The 18,222-nt window shown below is 35.3% G+C and overlaps 3 protein-coding genes and 1 pseudogene across 5 annotated transcripts; all 4 read left to right on the forward strand.

Annotated features, from left to right (window-relative positions):
- Positions 1-7,754: 7,754 nt before the first annotated feature.
- On the forward strand, positions 7,755-9,693 carry LOC104785340 (expansin-A8-like). The gene is made up of 3 exons (XM_010510531.3): positions 7,755-8,366; positions 8,465-8,777; positions 9,067-9,693. The coding sequence occupies exons 1-3, from the start codon at positions 8,213-8,215 to the stop codon at positions 9,371-9,373; spliced, it is 774 nt and encodes a 257-aa protein (XP_010508833.1). The 5' UTR covers positions 7,755-8,212; the 3' UTR covers positions 9,374-9,693.
- Positions 9,694-9,721: 28 nt separating this feature from the next.
- Positions 9,722-11,349, forward strand: LOC104785339 (uncharacterized; annotated as a pseudogene). The gene is made up of 7 exons (XR_015558211.1): positions 9,722-9,858; positions 9,959-10,007; positions 10,164-10,266; positions 10,384-10,479; positions 10,560-10,634; positions 10,773-10,843; positions 11,003-11,349. The product of XR_015558211.1 is annotated as an uncharacterized LOC104785339 (transcript).
- LOC104785338 (uncharacterized) lies at positions 11,023-13,055 on the forward strand. 2 transcript variants are annotated; one of them, XM_087451979.1, is made up of 8 exons: positions 11,023-11,129; positions 11,333-11,696; positions 11,874-11,922; positions 12,018-12,120; positions 12,202-12,297; positions 12,400-12,474; positions 12,624-12,693; positions 12,795-13,055. In XM_087451979.1, the coding sequence occupies exons 2-8, from the start codon at positions 11,388-11,390 to the stop codon at positions 12,870-12,872; spliced, it is 780 nt and encodes a 259-aa protein (XP_087308105.1). In that variant the 5' UTR covers positions 11,023-11,129; positions 11,333-11,387; the 3' UTR covers positions 12,873-13,055. The 2 variants fall into 2 exon arrangements, with proteins under 2 accessions (XP_087308105.1, XP_010508830.1); XM_010510528.3 differs by lacking the exon at positions 11,023-11,129 and having other exon boundaries at positions 11,247-11,696.
- A 3,273-nt stretch (positions 13,056-16,328) lies between these two features.
- Positions 16,329-17,529, forward strand: LOC104788842 (peroxisomal membrane protein 11D-like). Its single transcript, XM_010514622.3, has 6 exons — positions 16,329-16,394; positions 16,550-16,624; positions 16,717-16,797; positions 16,879-16,953; positions 17,049-17,222; positions 17,319-17,529. The coding sequence occupies exons 3-6, from the start codon at positions 16,765-16,767 to the stop codon at positions 17,352-17,354; spliced, it is 318 nt and encodes a 105-aa protein (XP_010512924.2). The 5' UTR covers positions 16,329-16,394; positions 16,550-16,624; positions 16,717-16,764; the 3' UTR covers positions 17,355-17,529.
- Positions 17,530-18,222: the final 693 nt, after the last annotated feature.

The following is an 18,222-nucleotide window of genomic DNA, read 5'->3' on the forward strand; positions in this document are numbered from 1 at the left end:
AAAGGGACCAAGAAATTGACGTATCAGAAAATTGCGTGAGAGCCTTTAAACGTTAGAAAGTCTTTGCATGTGCTTGTAACATGGTAGGGGCCATCTACTGACCCGCCTACTATTTAAAATGTCTTACTGGTCTGTATGGTGGTCAATCCAGGTAATATTAAGTAGAGCTAAGCATGACAATATTCACACAAATATTCCTAATGAAACCCTTAAAAACTAAAAATATTCCAAATTGTTATGAAAGTAGAGTTTAGGGATAAAGCTCTTGTGTTTCTTATTGATAATTCCCAAGGATTACATGCATATATATAGTAGATTACAAAGCTTAGGGTTAGACCGACTAAAGAGTTAATGGCCGAGTAAGGCTTCGGCCCATGGGCCGAAGCTATATGGACTGAGTAAAGCCTATGGACCGAGACTCCATAGCTTAGTACATGGGCCGGTCTAGTGAGTCCACTAAGTGTTTCACAACACTCCCCCTTGGACGAACGACCGTACCAATGTTGGATGGGATCGCTGCAATGTGCTTAGGGGATGCTGCCTCATTAAAACCTTACCAGGAAAACCCATTGGGACAAAACCTTGGTGAAGGAAAAAGAGTACAACACACATTGCTCCCCCTGTTCCAAACATCACTCCAAGTCCCTAAGTCTCCGCATTCCAATCTGGTTTAACCTCATGTGTTATCCGTGTGATCGGACCAAACACCTTTCTCTTCTTCAAAGAGTTTAGCTCCACATCAATAGCTTCTTGCCATTTAGGCCATTCTTTGCTTTGAGTGCACTCTAGTATAGATGTGGGCTCTAAATCCTCATTTAGTTCAAGTGCTACCTTGTATGCGAAAATATCATCGACGTCGATATCCTTACGGTTCCAAGTAATCCCAGACATGATATAATTGATCGATATCTCATCGTTATCAATATTCTCAGGACCTAGAGGTTCAGCGTCCTGAACCCCACCCGGTACCTTATCATTTGCCGCGGCCATGTCTGTGCTCTCGGTAATTCCCTTAGCCTCGGTCTGACATGCACCTCTTTTACTCTTCCGAGGATTCTTATCTTTGGAACCTAACGGTCTACCCCGTTTCAAACGTGGCGTAGACTCTGTAGCAACTTGAATATTGTGTTCCCTCTGAACATCAATACGTACTGGTGCATTACAAGCTGATATGTACGATTTTGTCACTCTCTTTGGGTCAGCAAAGGAATCTGGCAATTGATTAGCTAACTGCTGAAGATGTACAATCTTCTGAACCTCTGCATCACATGCTAGAGTTCGAGGATCTTGCCAATTTAAGGATGTTTGATTCCATGTCAGTTCCTTTACCAGCTTGTTGGTCTCACCACCCACTACAGGGAATTCGGACTCAATAAATTGACAATCCGCGTATCTGGCCTTGAACAGGTCTCCTGTCAGTGGCTCGAGATACTTTATGATGGTGGGAGACTCATATCCAACATATATTCCCATCCTCCTCTGAGGTCCCATCTTTATTCTCTTGTGATGATGCATTTCATACATAAACGGCACACCCGAATATCTTTAGATGGGATATGTCTGGCTCCTGACCCGTTAGTAATTGGGAATATTTATTCTCACTAGATGGCCTGATGCGTATAAGCTCTACTGCATGTAATACCGTGTGTCCCCAAGCCGACACTAGAAGCTTCGACCTCATTAGTAATGGTCAAGCAATACGTTTAATAAGGGATTCATCTAATCCATTCTCTGTATGTTCATGTGCCACAGGGTGGTCCACACTTCCCCCCATGGACATACCAGTATTATTAAACGCTTGGGATATATGCTCACCAGTATTATTACGGCTTACGCATCATGTTAGGACCCGGATGGCCAATCCAGTCATGCCATAAAGTGAATTATTGAACATCTTGTTCATTTATCATTCTGTGCTTTGCCAATTTAGCCTTTATCATGTTAATCTTAGCATGGTATAAACCAGAGGCTAGTGCAGGTATAGTCTCTAGGGCCTTCTTTTGTCCTTTTACATTTTCTGTAATGTATAGGAATTCTCTAGTCCCTTCACACTTGGTTTCCACATGATAACCATTTAATCTTATATCTTTAAAGCTCAACAAGTTTCTCTTGGAGCTGGGTGAATATAAGGCATCACTCAATTCTATGTGTGTTCCCTTAGGTAACAACACGTGAGCCTGGCCGTAGCCCTCTATAAGATTTGCTATACCCGCTTATCTTTGCTAATATTGGCATTTTCAAAATTATGTGGTTTAATCCACTATCTACCACACTTACTTTCTTGTCCTTAGCCATTTCCAATAATGGACAAGAATTTAAACCACAATAGAAATTAAACCAAAGCTATATTTAGGCAACCAGAAATCTCATAATTTAATTGGTCATCATTCTCATGGCCAAATTTCCTTTACCATCGAGATGCACCAAAATTAGTTTCTGGATTCTTTTCAAATTCTCTTGATAGAGATTAATTAGATGTTTAGGAGTCATGCATGTCTTTATCCAATGGTTCTCCATACCATATCTATGACAAGTGGACTTGGTCTTATGTTGCGGTTTGAAATGACCCGCGGCCTTTCCCCCCGACCACGGCCGAAGCCTAATCGGTTTCTACGGCCTTGACCATCATAATTATGCCTTTGGGAAGTCCCACGACCAGGACCACCATGTCCACTTCTTCCTCGGCCACGGCCACTCTTGTCCCTACGGACATAGTTAGACTCATTGGTCTCCTTTGGCTCTATAGGCTCTTGAGGATTTTTCTTAGTCATATAAACCTTGTGGGCTTCATTGCACTTTTCATCAATAATATCTCATTGTTTTGCTCATCTAGCATTAAACAAGAGTTTTAGGTCTGCGTAGGTTTAAAAACCTTTCTCGCGATATTGCTGCTGGAGCACAATGAAATGTTGAGAATGTCTTCTCCAACAATTCCTTCTCAATGAACCTAGTACCACACAACCTTAGGATTGAGACAATCTTTAAAAGCTCTGAGTTATACTCATCCAGGGACTTGAAGTCCTGGTTCCTTAGGTTTTCTAATCGAATTGAGCCTTTGGTAGGAGCACCATCTTGTGGTGTCCTATATTTGCTTTTAAGCTCTGTCCAAAGGTCAATAGGGTAATCTATTGTGAGGTACTGGTTTTCTATTCTCTCAGCAAGATAATTGTTTGATGTCTATATTTTCTTAGTGCAATCATTATAATCAACAATATACTCACATAGGTCCTTTAAAATATATGACATGCATCATATCATTAGCATGCGGTATTAGCTCCCGTTACCATGCAAATAGGTCATGCGGATTTGCCCCCGTTACCATGCCTTTAATTTGTTCATAGGCCATGTTAAAACATGCCTTGCCTTTCTTGTAATTTTCGGCTTTGGTGTGTAGGACATGCGATATTTGAGATCGAACCATGCCTTAGGCCATGCGATATTTAAGATCGAACCATGCCTTCAATCAATAGGACATGCGATATTTGAGATCGAACCATGCCCTATCTTTGCTTATATTTTCGTGGTCTAATCTATGTACACAAGACAACAAAACTAAATAGCATGCAATAGTTTCCTTTTCTTATAATCTAGAAATTTTCCTTTTTCTTAACTTTTCCTTTTCTAAATAGGAAATTAAACAAAAACGTTTAGGGACCTAGACTTTCTCTAGGATCCCGATTTTTAATTAGGTTTTAGGGTTCTTATGCAACCTAAATTTACAGGAAAATTCTATTGCTAAAATCGATCAATAATACCCTATACCAAATTCGATTTCTAGTATGCATGCAATTTCAAGTTTTAAACATCCTAGAACAATCAGATTAATATCTCTCTTATGATATTCGAATTTAACAGTTTAGTTCTAGGTTCTTATGCATCAATCAATCAAGCAATAATAAGCAATCATTCAACCGGATTTAAGCTTGATATATCTTTGGTGCAATTCACAAACAATCTAACAATCCTATGTGACCGGTTTTAGAGTTTTATAGGATTAGATATCTTAAGATTTGTTTGTTGTGCACTTGGATGTTTTAGGGTTCAATAGTTTTAGATCCAAGTTCGATTATGGTTCTAAGAGAGTTTTGATCTTGTTTACCTTTCACCAATTAGGGGTTGACTGGAATTGATCTGGGAGCTAAAGACCTCAGATATACCTTTGATTTCTGATCATGAACCTCGGACCCCGTACTGCTCTTGTCCGGATCTCGTACTGCTCTCGTCCGGAATCTCGCACTGCTCTCGTCCGGAATCTCGCACCGCTCTCGTCCGGAATTTCATACCGCTCTCGTCCGGAATTTCGTACCGCTCTCGTCCGGATACGTCTAGGAACCGCGAACCTCGATCGGACCTCGATCATCACCGAGAGATTTCGACTATCGCCGAGGATTTGAACTATCGCCGAGGATTTTGAACTATCGCCGAGGAATATGGACTATCGTCGAGAGTTCTTCGAGGCAAGGGGATAAATCTCGAAGAAGAAGAAGAAAGGCGGTTTAGGGTTTTGGAATCGGCGGCGGCTCTAGGGTTTTTAGGGCTAGAGGCTATCGTGCTGATAACGTGTTATGAAAGTAGAGTTTAGGGATAAAGCTCTTGTGTTTCTTATTGATAATTCCCAAGGATTACATGCATATATATAGTAGATTACAAAGCTTAGGGTTAGACCGACTAAAGAGTTAATGGCCGAGTAAGGCTTCGGCCCATAGGCCGAAGCTATATGGACTGAGTAAAGCCTATGGACCGAGACTCCATAGCTTAGTACATGGGCTGGTCTAGTGAGTCCACTAAGTGTTTCACAACACAAATAACTTATTTGGTTAATTACATTGAATTTCACACACAGTCGTTGGAGCGTTATTTTTTTGAAATTCAGAGCTCATCAACCACTAAACCGATGTTGCCATAAAAATTATTGTCGTCATAATATATGATTCAATGAAAACAAAAACAGACTGACGACGACTTGGATAAATAAAAAACTAGCTCCACATAAAGTATTTGCATACACGAAATATACAAATAAAAAATGGGCACGATGTATGAAAGAAGTAGTTCCAAGTTGTCCATCAATTCATCATTGGCATGTTTTGCAATAACAAAATCAATCTAAATATTCTAATGAAGCTTTAACAAAGAAAAATAATCTGTACGTATAGTAGTAGTTGCTGTTATCTCTATAAAGTCGTCTTTTAGCATATTTTTGTGTAATGATTATTGGTTATATCTTATATCTTTATATATATAGTCAGCTCCCGATCTTGCGTAAGATTAAAGCTTTGATCTGTTTATCCATTTCTACGAGTTTCAAGTCCTGTGATATATATTTGAGGTTATACAGTAAAACATCCATAAATTAATATTCTATAGATTAATAATTATTATAAATTACTAATATTTTTCGTTAGGCCGTGTAATTTTAGATACAATTCAAAAATATAATAAAATAATATTTTTAAAAAACTTTTTATGAATATATGATCCTGTCAATATTATAAATAATTATATAAGATGATCAAATATATGTATATATATACACATTAATTTTTGTTAGAATTTATTTACAATTTTTTTTATATCAAAAACTTTTAATGTTCTTTTCAGGACATGATAATTGTTGTTTTTTTGTAAATGATTCTAATAAATATTATTTATAGTAATTAAAATTGTAATTTTAAAATCTATTTTTTGAAAGCTTACTAAATTAAAAAAAATATCTCTATAAATTAATAATTTACCAATAAATTAAAACATTTATATATTAATAAACTTTTTTATTTCCGACATTATGAATTTATAGAAATTTTACTATCGAAAGTGTGCCTTGTTCTCGTTTACCATTTTAAAAGGTAAAATTCGTAAACAATACAAACAATGATTTCCGCTGATTAAAATTTATTCTAAATTCTACTATGTGGATATTTTGGCTCTCCATGGATGTTGTCATTTCGTAAATGCGACAGTGGCAAAAAGATACTCAATTTTAAATCTCTATATTAACAGCTAAGTTTTGATTTCGGCTAAATATGGTTGAAAAAGTTTGTAAATGTTGACAACATGATATAGTTATGTGTACAAAATGAGTACTACCTCTAACCTACTAAACAACAACAAATGCAAAAAATCATGCTGCATCTCCAATATAACAAATAAGGGTATCATGTGCATCATAAATCTGCAAATTACGCTAGTGATTTCACACCATCAGATTCAATACTATGTAAGCCAAAGATTTGTACATAGATCCTCATTTTTATGCCAGAGTGTGTTTGGAGAACCAGACACAGACAGCCTTTACTAGAAGATCTCGAGGTAGGAGTCCAATGTGGAGTCAGGTCTTGATGTTCGTAGTAACTCCACACTTTGTGGAACATTTGATCATTAGTGTAGAAGACCTGCTTCAAGTATTCCCATTAACATTTGATTTAGTGGGCAGAGCAGCACTCTCATTTGAACACATAATGAGAAGATCGGATGACACATCAGTTGGTGTGATGAGTGATCAACGTGCTACCGCATTGAGATTGAGAATGAGATTATGATTTCCTGGTGTTCAGTCTCATCATAGCTAGGTATCATTCTTGTTCTACTCTGGTTAGCATCTCGGTACATGTATTCTCAGTACATGTATAATGTGCCACTCTCTCAGGTGCTTCAGGTAATTGTCACTTTGTACCTACTGCGGCCTCCGAGGTTCAGGCCCGCAGAGCTTCTACCATGGGTCTTCAACTTGTTATGGATTCTGGAGACTTCCAACTAGACATTTTTTAAAGATTTTTTTTTCTCTCTTTAGATTCAGTATTTTGGAATCTTGATGAAAATACATTATATTGAGATTGAGATTTCACATACCTTCCTAAAACACACATATTTCCTTCTTATAATAACTACTTCGTTTTTGCTTTTAACATTTTTGTTAATATAATTTTTAGCGAGAAACACAAAAATTCAAAAGTACTGAGTTGAAAGAATAACAAATCATATAGATCTCGCAAACCAAGTAAACACAAAAACACAATTGAAAACTAAAGGAACCAAACATCAGGACATAAACCCCAAGATGTAGCCTAATAATAAAGACTAGCTAGATACAGGGCAACAGAAAGTAAGCAACCAATCCTTTGAAAGCCATTGATGTAACCACTTAACATACACAACAAAGACGCCATCTATACTGAACAAAACTCTTGTACGACCAAAAACATCAGAAATTATGACAATAACTGGTAAACTTGGTTGACTGATTGGTGGTATTATCCTAGTATATCTAATAGGAACCGTGAAAAGGTTCTTAAACTGATACTACTTGACAAGTTGTTAATTATAAATAGAGCAAATTGTATACGGTATGTTGGTATCCCTTGAACACACTGATACCATTGATTACAAGTCCTTTGCTTATGAATTTCAACACAAATAATAGTATTTTATGAAAAGAAAACCTTCAACACAAACAAATAAGAGATATATATGATCTTAATTATGACCAACGTCAAGAAGAGACAAATTAATAAATACTTTGCGTACTGAAGCATGTGCAAGTAGGGGCCTCTTGATTAGGAATCGCAGTTGGTCTAACCGCAACATTTGCATGTGGCCACGACCTTCAAAGTCCCCTACTGATCTTATTATATTATCAATCCATACATTTTTCTTTCCTCTTTTATTTTCCTAAACTGTTTAATTTTGATGTCCACAAAATCTGGCCGCAACAAAAAAATATATTAAAAAACCTTACTCTACTCAAGATAAACGGTGGCATACATTGTTGACTTTGATTCTAGTTATCCATACAATCACAAGTCACCCCCATTTGAATTGGCTATTTCAAAATTTGTTGCTCGATTTCGATGGAGAAAAGAAAACTAGATATATACTATCAATCACTTAATAACTAGATAAAATACCTAAGAATGAATATGGAAATACATTGGGATTTAACGAGAAATAAAAGGCACAATTCTCTCGCAAATTGGTCAGAGACACTAGAATTATAAAATATATGAATACCCAAAAAGATGAAAGAAGAGTCACACCAACGTACTTAATATAGTAGACATTTAAATAGTATTATCGCTTGACACAATTATACACTCGAGAAACCCTATATATACTCAATCCCTCCATTTGATTCCATATCAGTCTCACGATTCTCACCAAATCAAAACCGAAATAACCAACCAACCACCTTCGAAAAAAAACTCAAAGACAAAAAATGTCTATCACATCAAACTCCAAATATTCAATAATCTCAATCATATCCATACTAAGCTTATCATTCTTACTCCAAGGAACTTATGGAGACGACGGAGGTTGGCAAGGTGGTCACGCTACGTTCTACGGTGGTGGGGATGCTTCCGGCACCATGGGTAAGTAACCATAATTAAATGCGTATGTTAGCTAAATTTTATCTCTTTATACATGAGGATGGCTTGCTAACACGTACGTGGCATGGTCAAATAATCAGGCGGAGCTTGTGGTTATGGAAATTTGTATGGCCAAGGTTACGGGACAAACACGGCGGCTTTAAGCACGGCTCTATTCAACAACGGGCTCACGTGCGGCGCGTGCTATGAGATGAAGTGCAACGATGACCCGAGGTGGTGTCTCTCGTCTACTATCACCGTCACAGCCACTAACTTTTGCCCACCTAACCCTGGCCTCTCCAACGATAATGGAGGTTGGTGCAATCCTCCACTTCAACATTTTGACCTCGCCGAGCCAGCTTTTCTCCAAATCGCTCAGTATCGTGCCGGCATTGTTCCTGTCTCTTTCCGAAGGTCCGTTCACTTTTTTTTCTTGTAGCTTATATCTACTAGTCCGTAATATTAGAGACACTTTAGTAGCTACCATATTGTTAAAACTTAAAACCTAACCAATATTTTAGTTTGTGACTCTAGCTAATGAGCTTATCTTAATTAAATATATGATTTGCTCTTAAATCCCGTATTAACATAATTTCTGATAATAAAATATAAAACCATACTGTTTACTTTTAATTTACGATTGATGCTTGTCCTCTACTCTTTAAACTAATGTATTACGTTGGTGTATATGTTCGATATGCAGAGTACCGTGTATGAAGAAAGGAGGAATAAGGTTTACGATCAACGGACATTCATACTTTAACCTAGTCCTAATCTCGAACGTAGGAGGAGCAGGAGACGTACACGCTGTATCGATCAAAGGCTCAAAAACACAGTCGTGGCAAGCAATGTCTAGAAACTGGGGACAGAACTGGCAGAGCAATTCTTACATGAACGACCAAAGCCTCTCGTTTCAAGTCACCACCAGCGATGGTCGTACCGTCATTAGCAATGACGTGGCTCCTTCTAATTGGCAGTTCGGACAAACTTACCAAGGCGGTCAGTTCTGATAAGTTTCATCCACACACACACATCTCTCTGTTTTGGGTGCTGACGTGGCTGCGTATTGCTGAGGTGGCTCGTAAGCACCCGCTTAGCTTAGCTTAGCCTTTATTTTTCTCTCTTTTTACGAAATATTTACGAATTATTGCTTCAATGGTTGTATTTTCATCGTGCCTACAAAAAGCAAAAAGCAAGATTTTTATTGTTTTAATTTACATGTTAATTTTGAATTTAGCCTTATTGGCCTATTTTTTCTTCTTCTATGTAATCCAATATCGCTAAGCCCAAAATAATGAAATTATATATAGACGAGTTTTATTTATATAAACCAAACAAGGAGTATTAATAAGTGAAAGCTTTGGGCCTTTGGCCAATCTAAGTGATGGTATCTGATGGCAAGGAAGTAGCTTTCAAGTTGTCTGACAGTTGCGTTCTTAAGATTGTTCAAGGCGACATCACAAATTGGTCAGTCGATGGCTCATCCGATACTATTGTCAGTCTTCTCTCTTTTTATCTCTTTTAGATCATAGTATAAAGATGTTGACATTTTTGAACTTTGAACTTGAGAATGAACAAACCTTTGATTGTTTCAGGTTAATCCAGCAAATGGGCGTATGCTAGGTGGTAATGGTGCAGATGGAGGTACTTCCCTTCAATTAATCATAAGTTAGTATCATTATATGGAATGGTATCTTAAGTATTTAGAGTTACATACTCTGTTTATATACAGAGTTAGGAAAATAAGGGAGGTTACAAAGATCAATAACAACTCATTTTTCTAATATACATTAATAAAAGCCATCCATGACGCTGCTGGACCACAGTTGAGAGCAGCATGTTATGAAATCCCAGAAGTTAGCCCCGGAGTCCGTTGTCCCACCGGGGAAGCAAGAATTACACCGTGGGTTTCACTTTTTTTTTTGTTTGTCTTCTTTAGTATGTGTAAAATGTTATAACATTCTCCCCCCAAGTTTGAGTTTGTTGATTGGTTTCTGCTTATTGGATATGGGACGAGTAGGGGTTTCAACTTACAAGCATCTCATGTGATTCACACGGTTGGACCCATTTATAATGCCGAGAAGAATCCTAAGAAACTCCTAGAAAGTGCTTACAAGTAAAGTTTCATATTTCCGTAACACATTTACGTCACTTGTGCTTACTTTGTATTTAAATCTATACTTGTTTTGGTAACAGGAACAGTCTGAGAGTAGCCAAATACAATAACATTCAGTACATTGCATTTACTGCAATATCTTGTGGTATTTTCAGGTAAAATTTTAGGAAGACTCAGATACTTGATCTTTGTGTTCTTGGTATATATGTTTTCACAAGATTTCTCCCAGTATGTGAACCATCTAGAGAGATAAAACAAATTCAAATGTGTTTATGTCTTCATCTGATTGTTAGGTATCCTTTGGATGAAGCTGCTTCTATAGCCATCTCCACTGTTAAGCAATTTTGGTCAAGATTTTAAAGAGGTAAACTTATTTTCCTTCCCACTACTACATTTTTCACTTCAACTAATCATATGTTTTTAAAAAAATGCTAATCAAGTCCCAAAGTTAGTTACCTTTGCTATCTCCGTTTAGTAAGTGTTTTATCGCCGTGTTACTGATAAAGGTAAAATATTTTCTCAGGTACATTTTGTTATGTTTAACGAAGAGACATACACGGTGTGGCTGAACAAGGCAAAAGACTTGTTACCTCCACCACAAGGCCCCAACTTCTCCTCCTCAAAGAAGACAACCAAAACGCGATTCTTCAGTAATCTCAGCTGTTGTTTCAAATTGGTTTAGGTGTTTTATGCACACACAGACACAGGCCACAGCAAAGATAGGCCATTTGTCTCTAGTAATTAGTAAACTTTTGTATTCGTCACATAACACAATAAGGGAAGTAGGGAACACAAAGCTTTGAGAAAAAAAAAAAAAAAATAGTGTTGATTTAGAGTGCTTTCTCATCTGTAGGGAACACAAAGCCAAAACCTCATGAGTGAGAGAGTAGTAGGCGACGGACTCTCAAATGAGACGACTATGGTTGACCTGTGGAGTGGGAAGCTTGAGTCTCCCTAGATTACTTCTACACTCGACGAGCTCGATCCCAACCTCATCAAGGGCTTCTCTGATCTCCACCGTCAATACGTTCCACACGGCCGCTTCTTCGTTAACGGTCTCTTCTCCCACGAGGACTTCTCGCTTGACAACTGTATCATCATCATCCATGGCTTCTGGAGACGAAGGAGCTGTATTCAATTTGTCTGATTCTAGCCTCCTCAAGATACTTAAAGGCGATATCACTAAGTGGTCCGTCGATGGCTCCTCCGATGCTATTGTAAATTCTCTCTTTTCACTGTCCAAATTCTAGGGATTGGTTTGTAGGCAAATAGATAGAGAGATTCCTGGAATTCGATTTAAGTGGTTAGGTTCTTGGATCACAATTAGGTCTCTCCAATTTGATGCATCATCACTTTTTTTTTTTTTTTTAACTTTAGGAGTTTTGTTGCTTCAGGTCACTCCAGCAAATCAGCGTATGTTAGGTGGAGGTGGTGCTGATGGAGGTAAGTTACTTTAGGATCCATTGCTATTTTTGGTGACCTGTGTTGGTATATAAACTGAATTCTAAATGCAAAATCTTGATTTATGTTTGTGACAGCAATACATAGAGCTGCTGGACCACAACTTAGAGCAGCATGCTATGAGGTTCCTGAAGTTCTTCCTGGAGTACGTTGTCCAACCGGAGAAGCAAGGATTACTCCGTGAGTTATACTCTCTTATTGTTCTCATGTGTTAATGGTTTTTTTTGGAAATTAGGATTGTTGAGTGAAAACTTGGAACAGGGGTTTTAACTTGCCTGCATCTCGTGTGATTCACACCGTTGGACCGATCTATGATTCAGATGTCAACCCTAAAGAATCCCTTACAAATGCTTACAAGTAAGAAGAATCATAGTTTTCACTTGTTTGTTTACTTTACTGAATCTTACATAAGACATGTTTTCCTCTGAACTGACAGTTTCACCTTTCTGTTTGCTACAGAAATAGTCTGAGAGTGGCAAAGGAAAACAACATCAAATACATTGCGTTTCCTGCCATATCTTGTGGGATTTACGGGTAAAGTTGTCACAATCAGAGACTTAAATCGTTTATATGCTACAAATCCAACTAATACTTTACTATTAGTGATTTTGACAAGTCTTGGAAAGTTTGTGCAACATGAAATGAGAGAAACCTTATGTTCTCAATGTTTTGTTTTCCATTAGATATCCCTTTGATGAAGCTGCTGAGATTGGTATATCAACAATCAAACAGTTCTCTAATGACTTGAAAGAGGTAAAGATAGTTTTTCTTGTCTGAATTTTACACTTCCATGGATTCAATCCGCTAAGTGACTGACACTTTTTTTTGGATCTCGTATTGTTTTGCTTATTAAGGTGCATTTTGTTTTGTTCGCGGACGATCTATTCAGCTTGTGGGTAAACAAAGCAAAGACGGTGCTACAAAAAGCCTAAGATAGTAAGATTCCATCAGCGGCTTAAAATAAACCTAATTAATCCCTAAACCTTCACACAAACAAAGCATTTGCTATTTGTGTAATGTTATGAGAGATTGTTCGTTATGGTTAGATTTTGTAATAAATAAAATATTTGCACCTGAAATTTTTCTGTATTACACCTAAAGATTTTTGCATGAAATTTGTAGTAATATTGTTAGATTTTGTAGTTAAGAAAAATTAGAAAATACATCAAAGGAGAAAAATACATAATTGGTGACCAAACCAATCGATGAGGGCAACGAGTCTCAAGAGTGATTTCAAGATATGAGAAGGAAAAGGAAAATCAAAATCAAATATATTAAATGATTTTCTATTAGATATGACTAGGATGTCGGTCCGTGTGTTGCCGCACGGGAAAGTAAAAACTTGAAATGATTAGCGTTGTTAATTTCACATTTAGAATGGTAATTTTTTAATTGTATAGTATAAAAATCAGAAATAATGACTAAGATAAATCAATCAAATTAATTAAATAATTTTTTTTGTATATATAAAAATCAATTCAGTGACAATAAAAGAATAATGTTAAAGATATATGAATCAAGGCTTGCTGAATCATACTCAAATAATCAATTTTGAAAAATATTCACATATAACAAAATTTAAATTATTATTCTATCTAAATTTACAAAAAAATAATAAGAGAAGCAGGGAGAAAGAGCTCATAGATGCAAGCCTGCAACCAACTAAATTGTTTAAAAAGATAAATCTATAAAAAATTATAAATCTCAATCAATTACCTAAATTAATACTTGGAAGATATGATCGATGTGGGTATTAGATGGAAAATGACACCAAACAAAAGTTAGATGAATGAATCAATAAATAAAACAATCCAAATTTAAACAAAGATGAGTGAATAAATGTTGATTAAAAATTGGAAAAAAATAATAGTCATAATTTTTAAAACTTGGAGGTGTGAAACAATACTAAAAAAACAAAAACTCTTTTCAAAGTCCATAAAAATCTGTATATATATAAAAAATAAAGAGGTGTGAAAACAAAGATATGTGAAATAAAAAAGTGTGAAATAAAAAGGTGTGAAATAAAAAGGTGTGAAACAAAAATGTGTGAAAACTACCAAGTGTAAACATCAAAAGCTAAGGGTACGACGAAGAAATATTTCAAAACATTGCAACTTTTGAGATTATTAACAAATCTAACTGTTAGATGAGACAATAAAAACAATCTCTTCCGTTTGATTTAAATTACCCCTTAAAAGTGGGTTTGCTATTATATATAAATTTTTTTAAAAATACACTCCAATTCTTTGATTTTATTTATTAACTTGTAAGTTTAAAATTAAAATAATACTCAGAAAACAATAAAATCAAAACTTGTTTTAATAGTCCATAAAAATCTATATATAATAAACAAAGAGGTGTAAAATAAAGAGTTGTAAAACATAGAGGTGTGAAACAAAAAGGTGTAAAAACTAATAGGTGTGATTTTTGAAAGATGGAGGTACGACGAAGAAACACGACTATTGGAAAAAAATCTTGCATTTGTTGCGATAAATAATAATTCTAAACCGTTAGATGAGATAATAGAAATAATCTCATCCGTTAGATTAAAGTTGACTCCCAAAAATGAGTTTATTAGAAATAGAACAATACAAAAAAAAAAGAATAAATTAAACTTTGTATGCATGAAGGTTTATGTCTTTATAGATTATTAATGTTACACTCTTTCCGAACTATATGACCACACATATAATAATAATTTAAAAGAGAAGAAATTAACTTTATTCATATTTAACTGAATGGACACTAACAAGTTCATAAGTAGACACCAACAGGTTCATTCATAAGCTTTTGTCATTGGTTCAGTGAGTTTCATAAATCTATCTATATCTATTACAACACAACACAAATATAAAAATACCTTGAATTGAAGAATGATGCAAGTTAATTAAAAAACACTCCAATAAAACAAGTCTTTGATTTAATTTATTAACTTGTAAGTTTAAAAAATACTCAGAAAACAATAAATTTGAAACTTGTTTTTGTAGTCCATATATAGTAAACAAAGATGTGTAAAATATAAAGGTGTAAACATAGAGGTGTGAAACAAAAAGATGTCAAAATTAATAGCTGCGATTTTTGAAAGATGGGGATACGACGAAGAGATGCAAAAATTAATAGGTGCGATTTTTAAAAGATGGGGGTGCAACGAAGAGACACGATTATTTGAAGGAAAAAAACTTGCAACTGTTGGGATTATTAATAATTTTAAACCGTTAGATGGAATAATAGAACTAATCTCATCTGTTGGATTAAAGTTGACACAAAAAAGTGGGTTTGCTATTATATATAGAAAACCATAAGTTTGAAACTTATTTTTGTAGCCCATAAAAGTTTATATATAATAAACAAAGATGTATAAAATATAAAGGTGTAAAACATAGAGGTGTGAAACAAAAAGATGCCAAAATTAATAGCTGCTATTTTTGAAAGATGGGGGTACGACGAAGAGATGCAAAAATTAATAGGTGCAATTTTGAAAAATGAAGGTACGACGAAGAGAGCATATAATTATATACTCTAATGTGTCTTCGGAAAGATGGATCGGACAAAAGCTTTTTTAACGGAAACGGAGGTTCTTGAATGTTAGGCAATTTGACACGCCCTTGTTTACAACATATTGTAAATAGAGGTCTTTTTGTTTGCTGATCCTTTGCAGTACTTTCCTTAGGCCATACTAACGCATCACAATCCCCACACCTTATTAATTGATTCCGTTTCAATTTTTTTGATGATACATTTTTTTACCTACATTTAAATAACCAATTTGTTTATTAATTACCGCATGAAACCGTAAAACTGAAAACGCAAAAACAAACTACTCAGATTTGCTGAATCAAGAGAAAAAAAATTAAGAGAGAGAGAGACGAAGCGGAGAGCTCTTATGGAGAACTTTAGCTCTGTAGTGGTGAGAAGTTTATTTCCGTATATCCATCATATAGTAGGAATTGATTTCCCACTTATGTCTATGAATCGGTACCATCATGTTCTTCAATAAACGACGGCGAAAACGAAGTCGATGTGGTGAAACAGGTGATAATAATATCTCACCTTTTGATGTTCTCTTCTTTGAGCTAAACACTAATTTTATAAATTTCTTGCATTTTTTGTTTTTTTGGCAGATTCTAGATCACTCTAAAAGTGACTGTTATACAATATGTTTTTAGAAAGTTGTTTATACATATTAGAAAATCATCAAAGACTAAATACGTTACCTTTAGTAGATCTTTTCTTTCTAACTTGATTTGTCATTTGGTCGTGCTTACGCTTTCTAGAATTTGATTTTGTGTTGTCACAAGTACGTCCGGCTTTTTTTTCGGCACTCTCTATTTTCATGCTTATTTGTAATATTTCTAGATATGTTTGGTTCATTGTTGCAGTTTGTAAATGACTTGCATGGTCTTATCAGTCCTGTGCCTAAAGGGACTCCACTTCCCCTTGTTTTACTTGGAAAGGTATGTGCTTCAGAGCTCAGAGTTCGTTTCAGCTAAACCCACTAATGAACTGTGTAAAGGAATGTCAAATGCAAAGATTATTAGTCCCCTCCCTTGTTTACATATATTTTTGTTCAGGATCAATCTTTGTTGATGGATGTTTTTGTTATTTTCAGTCTAAGAACGCACTTTTATCTACGTTCTTGTTCCTGGATCAAATTGTGTGGCTTGGGAGATCAGGAATATATAAGGTGAGAGAGATCAAATTCAAATCTGTGTACCACTGAGGTCTATTGAAGTTTTGTGTTTTTGGCTGATGTCTTTATGTATCTTCTCAACACAGAACAAAGAACGTGCTGAGTTACTTGGACGTATATCTCTTTTCTGCTGGATGGGATCTTCTGTGTGTACAACTTTAGTCGAGGTCCGTCTCTTCTTTCACGTTCCCAAACAATTCCTCATATGTTACCTTACACTTATATTTATCGGTTTTCACTGTTATTAGATTGGTGAGATTGGAAGGCTTTCTTCATCAATGAAGAAGATTGAAAAAGGACTCAAGAATGGTAACAAGTATCAAGTAAAGTTCTCTCTCCTTTTATCAAGAATCTTCTAATTCTACAAAATCAAATCTCCTTTTATCAGCAACTCAAATTCCTGTTTATCAAATTGCAGGATGAGGAGTATCGCGCTAAGCTTAAAAAATCAAACGAGAGGTCACTTGCTTTGATCAAAGCAGCTATGGACATTGTTGTAGCAGCTGGTCTGCTTCAGTTGGCTCCAAAGAAGATCACTCCTCGTGTCACCGGAGCTTTTGGATTCATCACCTCCGCCATTTCTTGTTACCAGGTAAACACTTCTTTCTCCATAAAAATCGATCTTTCCAATATCGTAACTTTCTTCTGCTGATCTAATATGACTCTCATTATTTTCTATAAACCACAGTTGCTTCCCACACGCCCCAAGATCAAAACACCCTGAAGCCGATCGAGGAAGCTGGTGTTAAGGAGAAAGTTTATGTTGGTCTTTTTTAAGGAAATTTGCTGCTGTTACTACCTCGTATAAATACATACATATTTGCAGGCACGGCGATTTTAATAAATATGTTTATGCCTCAGATTCTTGATACACAAGTTTCAATATTGAATTATTGTTAGATGTTGCTTTTTCTAAGCAAATACTGGAGTAGTAAACCATATGGTTATTGAAATATAAAGCCTGATCTGAAACTCTCCAAACCAAACATCAATCTATAATAATAGTTACTATAGTAATAGAAATTCAATCTACTTGCTAGCCGAGCAAGCTGCCCTAGAAATGCATCAACCATCTTGTTTGAGAGTCGAAGAGCATCCTCGTTTCTCCCACCTTTCATCATTTAGCAATTCTATTTAAATGATCTGTTTAAATGATACATCTAAATAATTCATCTTAATATCAAATGACCCTAACAAACAAGATAAAAATAATAGTTCATATAGATAAAATGACTTTGTTTGGTTTATTTACATTCTCATCTAAATGGATTTGAATAGAAAAATGACTAATATGTCCATATTTTGATCTAATCCTACTATATTAATTGAGAAGTACACATATGAAACTAACCTTAAAATGTGTAAAAAAATTACATTCAATTGCCATTAGAAAAAATTAATTAAGCTTAATTAACTAATTTAAATAAATATATTAAAATTAAAAATAAAAAACATTCACATATCAAATATTAAAAAATCTTAAAAAAAATCTAAAAAAATATTTTCTCTCTCTAATAAATTAGGGACGAAATTACTATTTTTTTAAAAGGGGCATTCTCAAAAATGCCCCTTTTTCCATACCCCTTTTTAAA

Source organism: Camelina sativa, chromosome 5, assembly GCF_030686135.1.
Source record: "Camelina sativa cultivar CO46 ecotype springtype chromosome 5, ASM3068613v1".
Taxonomy (NCBI): Eukaryota; Viridiplantae; Streptophyta; class Magnoliopsida; order Brassicales; family Brassicaceae; genus Camelina; species Camelina sativa.